Raw genomic sequence first — 13,500 nt, 5'->3', positions numbered from 1 at the left:
CCACCCCCCCATCCAACCCCCCCTCCTTGTCCTGTAACCGCCCCCTCCCAGGGCCCCCCCCCAACCGCCCCTCCCCGGGACCCCATTCCCTATCCAACCTCCCCTGCTCCTTATCCCCTAACTACCCCCTCCAGGGACCCCACCCCGATCAAACCCCCTGCTCCCAGTCCCTGACTGCCCCAACCCTTATCCACACCCCGGCCTCCTGACAGGCCCCAAGTCCCCACTTCTGCCCAACCCACCCTGTTCCCCATCTCCTGACCCTTTCCACACCCCCGCCCTGACAAGCCCCCTGGGACTCCCACGTTTATCCAAACCCCCCCATTCCCCTCCCCTGACTGCCCCACCGAATCTCTACCCCATCCAACCGCTCCCTGTGCCCTGTCCCCTGACTGCCCCCCAGTTACCTCCCACCCCTTATCCAACCCCCCGGTCCCCTTACCATGCCACTCAGAGCAGCATTTCTGGCAGCTGGCCTGCCTAGCCGGAGCAAGGACACGCTCCCACTCTGCTCCGCAGGAGCGCACTGCTCTGCTGCCCGCGCGGTGTCATAACTGTGGGGAAGGGGGGACAGCAGGGGAGGGGCCAGGGGCAAGCCTCCCTGTCGGGGAGCTCAAGAGCCAGGCAGGACGGTCCCGCGGGCCGTAGCTTGCCCACCTCTGGTTTACAGGCATCTCATCCTAGGTCTAGAAATCAAACACGTTTTCAAGTAAATTAGCACTCTTCATTTTTTAACTGCCCCAGGAACATTAACATCCACACCCCTTTGTGACAAAGGGCTTCACAAAATTTACCTGACACCTACTTGCCCTCAGACTTAACTTACTAACCACAGTGAAAAGCATCTGTGCTGCCAGGCCATGCTCCCAAAACCGACATGCTGAAGTGTATTTTTTCCCTTTTGTGGACTCACACCAAATTAAAAGCAGTGTACAGTACATCAGGACAGTCTATTTGTTTTCAGAACATTTCGCTTTTCCTTCCACACACTGTCTTCTACTGTCTACGCTATATTTTGCTCTCCCTTCCCTTCTCCCTCCTCCTCAAGATCTTTGACACTTTCTTGCTGAAGTAACAGTATAATCTATACAAGCCCCCAAACTCCCACAGCATCAGACATGGAGGTTTTACTAGACATCTGATAACGTGAAGGCTACATCTACAACTAGTACTAAAGCTAACTGGCCACATGGAAGTACTGAAGATACTGCTCACCACAATCCAGCCAGCAAGTGCAATCCCCAGTTGAGGAGCCACACTTGTGCCTCCAGCTACTAGGAAAGGAAAAATGCTGGGATTCTCACCAGAGTGCTATGCCTGGACCTTGCTCAAACATCATCTGGTGTGTTGCATTCAGCTTGGAAATGTCTTGTACATTTGAAGTGCTTCACTCACCATCACCACTGGCAGCTACATCAGTCAACAGTGTAACACTGTTGCAAAAAAGCAATAATCATTTTGGGATGTATTAGATGGAGTGCTGTGAGCAAGACATGAGAAGTTAATTCTTCCACTCTGCTCCGCACTGATTAAGCCTCAACTGGAGTATTGTGTCCAGTTCTGGTTGCCACATTTCAGGAAAGCAGTGGACAAATAAGAGAAAGACCAGAGAAGAGCAACAAAAAATAATTAAAAATCTAGAACACATGACCTATGAGGGAAGACTGAAAAAAATGAGTTGTTTAGTCTGGAGAAGAGAAGACTGAGGAGGGGACATGATAACAGTTGTCAATACATAAAAGGCAGTTATAAGACGGAGGAAAAAAAAGTGTTCCCCTTAACTTCTGAGGATAGGACAAGAAGCAATGGTCTTAAATTGCAGCAAGAGAAGCTTAGGTTGGATATAAGGAAAAAACTTCCTGTCAGCATAGTTAAACACTAAAATAAATTGCTTAGGGAAGTTGTGGAGTCTCCATCATTGGAGATTTTTAAGAGCAGGTTAGACAAACACCTGTCAGGGCTGGTCTAGATAATACTTAGTCCTGCCATGAGTGCAGGGGACTGGAGGTCCCATCCAGTCCTATGATTAAGGCTAAGATTGTATCACGGAGATCACAGAATCCAAGATTTTCGTGTCAGCCCCAGGACAGCGAGGCTGGAGCTGTCAGCTAGCAGGAGACCCCCGCAGCTCCAAGCCACCATTCCCAGGCATACCCCTGTGCTCTAGCTACCATGCCGGTGGGTGCTGGACCCTCTTTCCCCCATTTCTTTACCCTCTCACAGCAGGGCTCAGGCTTAGTCACATTTTGTTGGTTATTTTTTAGTAAAATTCAGGGACAGGTCATGGGCTTCCGTGAATTTTTGTTTATTGCCTGTGACCTGTCCCTGCTACAACAGAGGTGTCCTTTACTACTATTCCTTTCCCTCAACTTTCTGGTTGCTGTCAAGTGGGAAGTATCTGCTACTGTACGTCTTTTCCCTATCCTCTATTTTTGAGTGCTTCTCCTGTGAGAATAGCTTCATGACTTCCCAAGCACCAACAGGTGAAACTGATTTTATTACCTGGGAGTTCTGCTTAGCAGTAGTGAAAGCTGTAAGAATCAGATTAGTTTTCACATCAGAGTTGGGCATTTTAATTGAAGAGTTTCTGGTTCTAGTCTTATAACCCTCAATTTCAACATCCCAGGGCTTTAACAAGGTATTTACTTAGATTGCTACAAAGGATGGTGTGATTAAGATTTGATCAAAATAAAGTCTATTACAATGTACTTGGATGTGGCTACCAACATATAACTCAGGGGAGAGAATACAGAACTGAGAACATAGGACTTATTTAACTAAAGAAATTCTACCAAAAGATTGTCCTCAAACTAAGTTGCCAGTAGGAAATACATTAATATTAATTAGCTCCTTATATTTTATATATAAAAGCCTCCCAGGCTGCAAGAACAGATTTTCTGAATAGCAAGGCACTCAGTCCGGGGAGCTCTTTTAGACAGGGGAGTTAAGGAGGAAGTGCGGTTCCTTCCATTTAGGTATGGCTACACCAGGTTGTGGATACAGGCAATGAGGAAACAATTGCTATGCCCTGCCCTGGATGTGCTATGATTTTGTTTCTGCTGAAGGAAATAAGGTGCCTGGTTTCATGACGTGCAAGTTTGTGGATATACCGGAGGAGAAGATACCTGGTCTGGAAGTGCAAATTTCAACTCTACACAGCATTCGAGAAAAATGAAGAAGTCTAGTCAACCAAATTCAGACATCATTCACACAAATACCACAAGAAGGATGTGTGATAAGGGATCTGGAAAGATTAGTAACTGAAGAAGCAGACCGGCAATTTGTGACCAAAAGAAGAATGAATGAGGAGACATTCAACCCAGCTAGAAGTATCAAATCATTCAGATACTCAATAAGTCAACAACCAAGAAACCTGTCTCTGCAGGAATGGAACAGCTACTAGTGGCAGAACAAAACAGAACAAAAACAAAGTCAGTGATTTGAAAGGGTATGATTCACATTTCTGCAGTTAACATTATAAAGCACAATGTCATGAAATGCAAAGTTATGCTTTCAAATTTGCACACAATGGAACCAGAAGATATTTTTGAGTGGTAAGTTCTATGCTAAAACTGTACTTAAAATGTGCAGTACACAAAGCAACTCTTCAATTGTCTCATCTGCACTGTGAAGAATACGATGTTGCAGAACTGCACTCAAACTATCTGATTGGTAGATCTTTAAAAAAAGTAGCAGTAATTGATAAAGGTTATTGTTACAGGTGTCCTATTTTAAATATCTTTGCTGTGTTTTTTGCACAAGAATCTAGAAGTCCCATGTTGACCCCCATATCATTAGCAGTTGTTTACATGCTGAAGTTAGGAACCATGGTTTGTTGTTTAAAGCAAGGACCCCTTGAGATCACCTTAGGCCAGCGGTTTTCAGACTATAAGGCGGGCCTCCCAAAGGAGGTGCGGGAATGTGTCAAGGAAGGGGTGAGCTGTGCAGAAGGGCTGTGTACACCCGGGAGGCAGCGATAAAGAGGACAGCTAAAGCCTGCCACTGGGCATGGGCTCTTCTTTCCCCCTCCCTCAATTCCTCACTGGGAGGCAGCTCAGGCTTGGGCTCCCTTCCCCCACCCTCCCAATCTTTCACCTGGTGGTGGTGAGGCTCCAGTTGTCAGTCTAGGGTAGCAGCAGCCACAGCCACAGTACTAAGGATGGCAATGGGGTGCTAAGCCAGCTGTGAAAAGTGATATTGACGAAGTGGGTATTCACCCAGGAAAGCTCATGCTCCAATACATCTGTTAGTCTATAAGGTGCCCCAGGACTCTTTGTTGCTTTTTTACTTTTCACACTGCCACCCTTACTTCTCTGCTGCTGTTGGTGTGGTGCTGCCTTCAGACTGGGTGCCCAGCCAGCAGCAGCTGCTGCTGCTCTCTGCTCTGCCTTCAGATCTGGGTGGCACTATATGTACTTGTGGGCGGTTGTAAATGACTACAAACACAAAGAAGGGGGGCCCAATGAAATACGTTTGAGAACCACTGCCTTAGTCCATTTCCATCTCTAATGAGATCATTGTATCACGTTGGGCAAGTCACTTAACATTACCGCGTCTCAGCTTCCCCATCTGGAATAATTTTACTGACCTTACAGAAGTGGCTGAGAGGTTTAATTAGCACTTGCAAAGTGCTTTAAGACCTCTTAATTTAGAAGTACACTCTATATACTAAGAGGCACTAAAATGGTCCAGTGAATTAGAGAAGACTAACTTAAAGGGGTAAAGTCTGGAAATTTTCTCAAACTGACCAGTAAAGTTACATACAGAAGATATCTTCCTGATCGTGGTAACTAAATGCTTATAACGGCAGCAGCATAACATTCACGTGACTTAAATTTTTATTAGGAGACAATCTCAGAAATACAAACAATAAGGTGCTTTAATTTGAATTAAGCTGCTGACTTCTTACAAATGTAACTTGCAATAACTGACACTGTCTGTATTCAACTTCCTATGATTTCTGACCCTCCTCACTCTAACCCCTCCACACACATTTGAAGGTCCAATATATCATGGCCTGCTAGGAGCAGGAATTCTTTGGAGACCATAAAAAGATGCTTTCAGGGCCAGTACATTTTTAAACACATCCTGAACTAGAGAAATATAGACTTCAATCCCTGCTAAACTCTGTGACCAAAATGAAATAGAGTCAATAGAGACCAAGAAAACTAATTCAGCAGCTTCTAATGAGTGTAAATACTGGAACTATTGTGCTGTTCAAGTCATGAAAGCACATACAGCATCCCTTAAATCTATGCCTCTTTTAAGGGTATTTATATAGCACACTTGCTAAAGGAAATGGGGGGTGGGGAGGAATAATTATGAAGGAGTGGGGAACTGACCAGAAGTAATATTTCCCCTCTAAGAAATGCACCCACACATTTCTGAAATGAAGATCTCAGTTTAAATTAATTTCAGTGCATTATTACCCATAAATCTGCGGCATTATAACTTCCATGTCACCAAGGTTACATAAGGCCTGCATACCAAGTTCATCGTGCAAACTGCTACCGCCTACAGCAGATGCATTGTCATGTGATGCTTCTAAGTGGACACTCCCATTTCTCACCAGCAAGGAGGCGCTAGCGCTGAGTACAGCTGCCTGGGAAGGGGGGCGGGACTGGACTTTGACCTGTGTTGTGGATTGCTGGTCTTGCTGACCATCTTGAAGGCTACAAAAAAACATGGATTGGGGAAACATTACAGGGAAGAATAAAAAATAGCTAGAAGTGATGAAACAAAACTATTAAAAAAAGACAAAGTTAAAATAAAGCATACCATGGGAAAGCCATTAGGCCTACTAAATGGGCCATCACAACTCAGGAGTACTGTAGAGCAGAGTATTTAGAAATTAGATAAGTAAATATATTCCAAATCCTCTACTACACCACTTTAAAATTGCTTATTCTTACTGCTTTTTAATTTGTCCTTAAGCTCCACATAATGCTATTCTAGGGACATGTGCATTTGCATGTGCAATAGCAAAGTTGTGTAAGATACTACTTTAACTTTAAAAAAAAAAAAAAAACACCCTTAGCTATCAGAGACACCATCTGCTTAATAGTTATGTGCCTCTGGTGCTTCTCAAAGCAAATATTCAACAGTTCAGCAGCTCTTACTTGTGTCAGGGACCCCCAGGAGCATTTGCTTGCCTGCTGGCTGTCCAACTACACTCTCTTCTCTGCACGTTCAGGCCAAGTTACTACTCAAACTCTAGAGTAGACCTTACAAGTAACTAGACTATAGTTACATAAACTCTGGATATATTGCTTTATCTGGCTTACTGGTTCAAGCTGAATAGAGTACAAAAGCTTTGTAAAATAAAACTGTAAAACTAGATTTCTAATGTTATTAGTTTGGATTTTTTTTAAAACTGATTATTGTGGCAACATTCCATTAGAACTATTAGCACCCAATTTTGGTATAAAGAACAGAGATTCTTATAAGTCCAAAGATATACATGTACCAAGAAATAACTTTTCAAATACTTCCGCCTAGGGTCAAGAGGCATTTACAGCCTATTTCCCTGCCAGTTTTAAAAGTTCTAAAAATACTATTTTCCTCTTACAACCTATTTCCACTTCAAAACTACCTTTTTGATATAAAGTCTTATTACTGAACAGAAACAGACCTGAAAGGACAAAAAATGGGTAGAGTAACACACTGTAGGAGCTTATACCAAGCCATGACTAAAATCTTTTAAAATGAGATAGCAAAAAAAATATGCTTTTTAAAAATGTGTCTAGCAGATTGCATACCAGGCTACTGTTTTTAAATCTTCTTTCATTTGGTAAGGTAAGAAACTGCACAACTGTAATATACACATTTGTGTATATTTCTTTCTTTGATCAAATAAGAAATTATCTTATTTGAGCACCCTGGTATGTTGTATATTTTATGGTTTGGTTGGGCAAAACAAGTTTCCCCTGTGATGCACAGAACATCATTGCCCAGTCCCTTTAGCAGTTCAGAGTATAGGTGGTTTCTGGCGCCTTTAAGGAATATGCTGTTCTACACCTGACTAACAAGGCAACAACTAAGTATATATAAAGTCTTGTGTGGACTATACCTGATTACGGCAACAGAATATATTCTAGAACTTCTGCTTTTCAGTTCCCTTCTTAAAAAACGATTGGAAAAACCACAAGATTATGTATTGAGAATGGGTGTTAAAAAAGCACATGCAAAATAAAGCAGACATGCACACAGCACATGGAGAAAAGCAAGCTTGCAAGTCACTATACCATATTTTAACATATTTGGGTTGGAATGCTTTTCAACCATATTTAATTCAGTGTTTTGCTGCTGTGGACAAGGCTCTCTGTGAACTACATGGTAACAGAAGCCCTTAGGGAAATAAGATTCAAAGATGCATCATCCCTCAAGAATGCTTCATTGTCTCAATTGAGCTTTACCCAGAAGCACAATAAGGCTAATCTAAATAGCCTATAATAACCTGAATAGATTTTCCTTCAAACACAGCTATAAGTTAAAAATTGTACTTATTAACTTCTTTTAGCTATCAAATCCTATGACAATAAGAAAGCAAAACACTGAGTAACAGTTTTATAGAATATCCAACAAGAAGCATTATTCTGTCCAGTCCACAAGATAATTCTGAACACAAAAAGCTTCTGGAGCCATTCCATTTCAAACACAAGTATATTTAGAAGTCAGATCTAAAGTCGGACACTAGTACAGACTGTCACGTACACTGAAGTACTTGTGGCTGCTACTCTGAAACCATACACTGAAGTGTTAGCGTACAGCTTTATGTCTGAAGTGTCCAGCACACTGCTGGTACTTATCAACGATATTGGAAGTACACCTCTACCTCGATATAATGCTGTCCTCGGGAGCCCAAAAATCTTACTGCGTTACAGGTGAAACCGCATTATATTGAACTTGCTTTGATCCACTGGAGTGTGCAGCCCCGCCCCGGAGCACTGCTTTACCGCGTTACATCCAAATTCGTGTTATATCTGGTCGCATTATAGTGGGGTAGAGGTGCAGTCTGTTTTCAAATGGGGCAACGAATGTCCATGTACCTATTTTACCACCATGCCTTTAGAGTTTACTGGAGATTTTAATTTAAAATCTTTTCCTTGTCCAAATATCTAGTTACACAATGCGATTAGTCTATTTTAATAAAATGTTTCACTACCGAGACACCCTTGTAAAAAGTATGTTGGAAACTTCAAATGGGATTGCACAAGTCTTCTAACGACTGTCTCTATGACATCTAATATTATGCCACAGTCAAGAGATTAGGAAAGAAAAGTTTCATTGGGAAGAGTATTAGAGAAAACAGTATCAGGGCAATTAAAGGTTAATATGCCTAACTGTTATTAAAGTTTAAAACTTGCAGCAATAGAGTTTATTAGCAATATAGGAACTAGATAGAGAATTACTTCCTAGCAGAGATAGAAAATGCCTACCTACTTGCAGTGATCAATACTTCTCAAATAAATTACTAAAATCAATTCATACTGGATTATATTCATAGTTCTCTGCATTTCTTTTTTACACATTAAGTTTTTACATCTTACTTCACAAGTATCTTCAGTGCACATACATCTCCCATTAACACCAAGTTACACAAACAAAGAGTATCTTTTTATTTCTACTAGTTATACAGAAGTCTGAAGAATATTTAACATTAATCATTTCCAAATAAATTTCAGTTTGTATCTCAAACAAATTTGTGACAAATAACCAGTGACCCTCTTGCTCTAAGAATGAGGTCATTTGTAACACTGGTTGACTGGCAGTTAGATATAAAATAGTCTAAGACATTTTAAACTATAATATATTGGGCTCCCAGTCAGCATCACAAATAATACTTTTAGTAAGGTGTCTGCTACCAGTATTTGGCTCTGCATGTATATTTCAAATACTTAATTTCAGTTTATTTCTGGAGATGTGCCTCTTTGTACAGTAACTTCTCATTTAACGTAGTTACGTTCCTGAAAAATGCAACTTTAAGTGAAACAATGTTAAACGAATCCAATTTTCCCATAAGATTTAATGTACATGCGGGGGGTTAGGTTCCAAGGAAATTTTTTTTTGAGGGCAGACAAAAGACATTATATACTGTACTGTACTGCAATTGGGAAGTGCCCCTGGCTTACCCCACACAGGCACAGCCCGCTGCAGGCAAGGACACTATGAAGCACCTTTGCAGCAGCAGCGACAGCTTCCCCGGAGAAGAATGCTCCAGGCCCACCTCTTCCCACCCCTACTCCACTTCCTCTCAGGAGCATGCCACATCCCTCCCACCCACCAAATAAAAAGTCCTAACCCCTGCCAAACAGCTTAGGACTTTCTGGGAGCGAGGGGGAGAAGCAGAGAAGCTCTACATCTCCACTCCTCCCTCTCTCTGCCAGAAAATCCAAAGCACCGCTAAACAGCTGTTTGTCGTCTTAGGACTTTCTTGGAGGGAGGGGGAAGAGCAGAAACACTGCGCTTCCCCACTCTTGCCCCTCCCTCCCCAAAAGTCCTACACATGAAGTGCTGGGAGGAAGAAGAGAAGCCCCGAGTCTCCACTCCTCCCCCGCCCTCCCAGAAAATCCTAAGCACCGCTAAACAGCTGTTTGGTGGCACTTGGGACTTTCTGCGAGGGAGGGGAAGTAGTGGAGACGTGGTGCTTCCCTGTTCCTCCCCCTCCCTCCCAAAAAGTCCTAAGTGCTGCCAAGCAGCTGTTTGGTGGTGAGGAAAGCACTGGGAAGGAGGGGGAGGAGGCGGAGAAGTGGAACTTGTGCAATGCTCCTTGTAAAATCGCTGCTCTTCCACAGAATCTTACAAGCAGGCAGCCAAACAACATTATAAGGGAGCACTGCACAACTTTAAACGAGCATGTTCCCTAACCGAGCAGGGACATAACATTGAAACAACATTAAGCGGGACGACGTTAAATGAGGAGTTACTGTAGATGTTCAGAGATCTGAGATAATGGGCTCTGGTTTTCATTTACACAGGAACAAAAAGAGCATGGGCAACACATATAAAGAAGATAATTTACTTGGCCAGAATTTCTCTCTGTTCTCTCGTTCTTGAATATTTCTTTTTTGAATAAGAAGTTATGTCTTTAAAGTTCAGCTCTTTCATTGTCCCCACAACAAAATCCACCTGTATGGCAGAGGCCATCATATCATGGAAATCTTGGTGCCTACACTAGGGGGGAGAAGGAGGCAGCTGCCAACTCCAGTTTTAAGCAGAAGGGACACCTGAGATAGTTCCTCATTTGCTTCCTATTCTGCTCTCTCTGATCCACATAAGTCACAGACATTACCATTCTTGGGCTGATGTGCAATGATTAGTTCTTACATTTATCTGCATGATCTCCTACAGACAAGACAATTGCTCTACTCTCCCTCAGAACAGCAGAGAACACAATGCAAGTGAATATGATTTAGAGCACACAGAGGTGACTCATGAAAGTAAGGAGAGTTGCTACAGCCCACACTTAAGTTACTCACTTTTTTAAATTGTTTTTAATCATCTATGTTCAATTAGAATAAAGATCAACATCTACTTTTCCCTTTAGTAAAATTTATTTTAAAAAAATCAACTCAATTAAGCATTGCTATGTACCATAATAGCCAATAAAAATGCACCTCATTAACTTGTATCTTGAATAATGGAAGTTGGCTAGATGAGTATCAGAAGCCAAGCTATCACTAATTACTCCTTAACTATACTCTGGTCTAACCTCATTTGAGCTTCTTGAGCTCCCATCTCTTGGGCAGTTTCTCCCTCTCATTGGCACTGTCTTTCCAGCTGATTAAAAGCGCCTAGGGTCAGACCTATGCATCTTCATTAAAAAGTGGCTTCCAAAATTCAGGAGGCACATGCCTATATACCTGCAATAAACCAATGCAACTCTGATGTGAAGCGGAGAGAAAAAATAACTGATCTTTGATGTAGGAACAATGGAGAAATGCCCACATTTGGGAGAAAACGGAAGAGACACTTGAGTAAGGTTCAGACACAGAAAGCAGATTTTAAACTTTCTTTCACCTCGACCCCTTAAACTAGGATGAGCCACTGCATGAAAACAAGTAGGGTGCCAAATTCTGCATCTTATTTTTAGAATCAAATAGGAGATGATCAAACTGGGAAGGAATGTGGGAAAGTGTAAACTGTTTTACACTAGGTTTACGTTTTCTTTAAAATAAAATGTCATCTTCAAAGTGGGAAAGATGTGTACATTTTTACTTAAGTGTGTCTCTCCTTTTGCCCCAAAAGAAGAGAAAAATCGATGCCAAGTGTCTCAAAGCAGGACCTTGGAAGCATCAATCCCAATATCCAAGGATATTTTAGAAACTGTCTAGTAGTTGCTTCAGTAGTGCCATGCTGAAGCCATGATTCCCTGCCTCCTGCTTAAGAACTGTTTGATTTAGACAGCATTAAAGATTTAAGGCATTAGTTTGCTCAGTTTCTGTACTCTTTCAGTAAAAGAAATTACAGGAGTACTACTGAAATTTAAAGCTGGACAGCTCATAGTATTGGTAGCAATTAACTTAATTTAGAAGGTTGAGGACAGACCTTAAAAATACAGAGATATATACTATTACTTTAATATACATTTAGTATTTGATATAAGTAGAGTTAGCATCAAGCAATAATATGGGATTTATTGCATTTAAAAACAAGAATATGCTAGTTTAGGAATTATTTCAAAGACTTCTATTTTTGACAGGGTTGATTGCTGGCTCTTTATGCAGTGGTTTGCTGTATTCTAAGATCTAGAACTTTTGCAGGACGGTTTAGCTGTTTACATTATCCTGCTAATTTTATGGTGCAGATATCTTCCCCTCTACAGTTCCTGAGAAGTGTGAGTACTCCTATTCTCCTCTTCCCCCTTAGAAGAAAAAAGAGATGCTGATTTAACATTTTCTTATTTATGTTTAAATTTTAAAGTATCTAAAGATTTGACATGAAATTAAAGTGAAAGAGAACTGAGCATAAGTCAGTTTGTTACCATTAATTCGTTTTGTGGTTGATCTAAACCCATATGTGCCATGTTAAGAGATTGGCTAACCCTGTCATTGTGGGGGGAAAAAAGTGCCACGTACACATGCACAAATTCAGGTAGTCCAAAGACATGCAGAGACAGCCCAAAAAGGGTTAAAGATGAGGAGAGAAGGGAAGTGCTTTTTGGAAATGCTAGTGGGTGTGGGAAATAGTCTGCTGCATGCACGCTAAAGACGGTGGAACATTTAGATACCATACCTGAGGGGTGATCCGATGAGCAATGTGGGAGGGGTGGGGTTACTCCCTGCATTGTGCCGGCGCCGTACAGCCTGACGCCTAAATGTGCGGCGTTCACGGTGAAACATGACAGTCTCCTCGCTGGCTTGTGCTGCTGCATCAAGACAGACTTTAGGTCAAACAGGAACCCAGCCCCAGTTATATACACAGCAACTGAAGTCTCTCCCTTCCCCCACCCACACCTCAGTTAATGAATTTTGCAGCAAGAGAAATTAGTTCTTTTCACTTACTGTACTCAAGTCATTTACTACTGTCATCTTTTACCTTAAATAGGATCATAAAAGCACATTTATTACAGCTAGATTTATATTTTCTTTAAATGTACACCCTACTTGTCTTTCCCCATGTCCAAATAGCCAGGATTCCAAAAAGTTTTGTCTACAAGGCTTTAGATTTTGCTGGGAAGGGAACTGGATTAACTTCTCCAGCTCCCTAATGTAAGGAATAAATATAGGTGGAGCTGGTACCACTGCCTATTAAGGTTGCTTGATACTTCCCATTATAGGACCCTCTTTTCAGTTGCACATAAATTTCACCAAACTTGAATCATTTAGTCTGAAGGTTTCTATGCTGGGTGTTTGCCTCAGGCTGAATTTTTGAGAAAATTTCAGCCAGAATTCAACTGTTTCCAAGAACAAGGCTAGGGAAAAATACATTTTCCCACATTAAAAGGTTATGTACTTTTCCTTGAAAAGCTCTACTCTCCATCCTTAGAAGCAGGGAGTGGCAGCAAGGTGTCAGAGATGTACCTTTTTCCATCTCTATGAAAAATTGGCCCATATTTGGTCAAGGTATAAACCTCAGAAATAAAAAAGTTAGTTCACACATGCTCAGTGGCATCATCTTACATTTGAGCAGCTAAACTTCCAGAAAATTGCATCTGTGCTGGGCTTTTTCTGCCCAGGTCAGAGGATGATTTTTCCTGTTTTTTCAGCTCTGGGCTGCCGCAGGCCATTCTGGGCCCAGGTCTGGATACCTTAAATGAGAGCAGGGCACTTGTCTCTTCTGTGCTCTCAATGACTCTCCTGCGGGGTCCAGACATTCTAAAGAATAGCACTACAACGAGGAGCCAGGGATAGACTAGAGAAAGGACTGGAACAGTCACAGGTTGGAGGAGACAGGACAGAAGGGGTCATGTTTGGGGGCAGTGGGAAGTGAGCCCCCTAAAGAACACTCCTCTCTAAGTCTGGAATGGAACCCATTATTCCCGAGTCCCACCATTCATCT

General features: G+C 41.9%; 1 protein-coding gene across 4 annotated transcripts in view; it reads right to left on the bottom strand.

Annotated features, from left to right (window-relative positions):
- The window catches only part of PCNX1 (pecanex 1), a 141,893-nt gene that overhangs the window by 75,439 nt on the left and 52,954 nt on the right, over positions 1–13,500 (bottom strand). The window contains exons 7-8 of one of the 4 annotated variants that reach the window (XM_032782765.2): positions 12,235–12,367; positions 5,488–5,672 (exon numbers count right to left, since the gene is read on the bottom strand). The exons of 1 other annotated variant lie outside the window; for it this stretch is intronic. In XM_032782765.2, the coding sequence (XP_032638656.1) occupies positions 5,488–5,672; positions 12,235–12,367 (318 nt within the window). The remainder of the gene's footprint in view (positions 1–5,487; positions 5,673–12,234; positions 12,368–13,500) is intronic. 2 more of the 4 variants (XM_032782766.2, XM_075065408.1) reach the window with 2 other exon arrangements.

This window comes from Chelonoidis abingdonii, chromosome 4 (assembly GCF_003597395.2).
Source record: "Chelonoidis abingdonii isolate Lonesome George chromosome 4, CheloAbing_2.0, whole genome shotgun sequence".
Lineage (NCBI taxonomy): Eukaryota > Metazoa > Chordata > Testudines > Testudinidae > Chelonoidis > Chelonoidis abingdonii.
The sequence above is the reverse complement of the archived record's forward strand: the minus strand, read 5'-3'. Positions and strand labels throughout refer to the sequence as shown.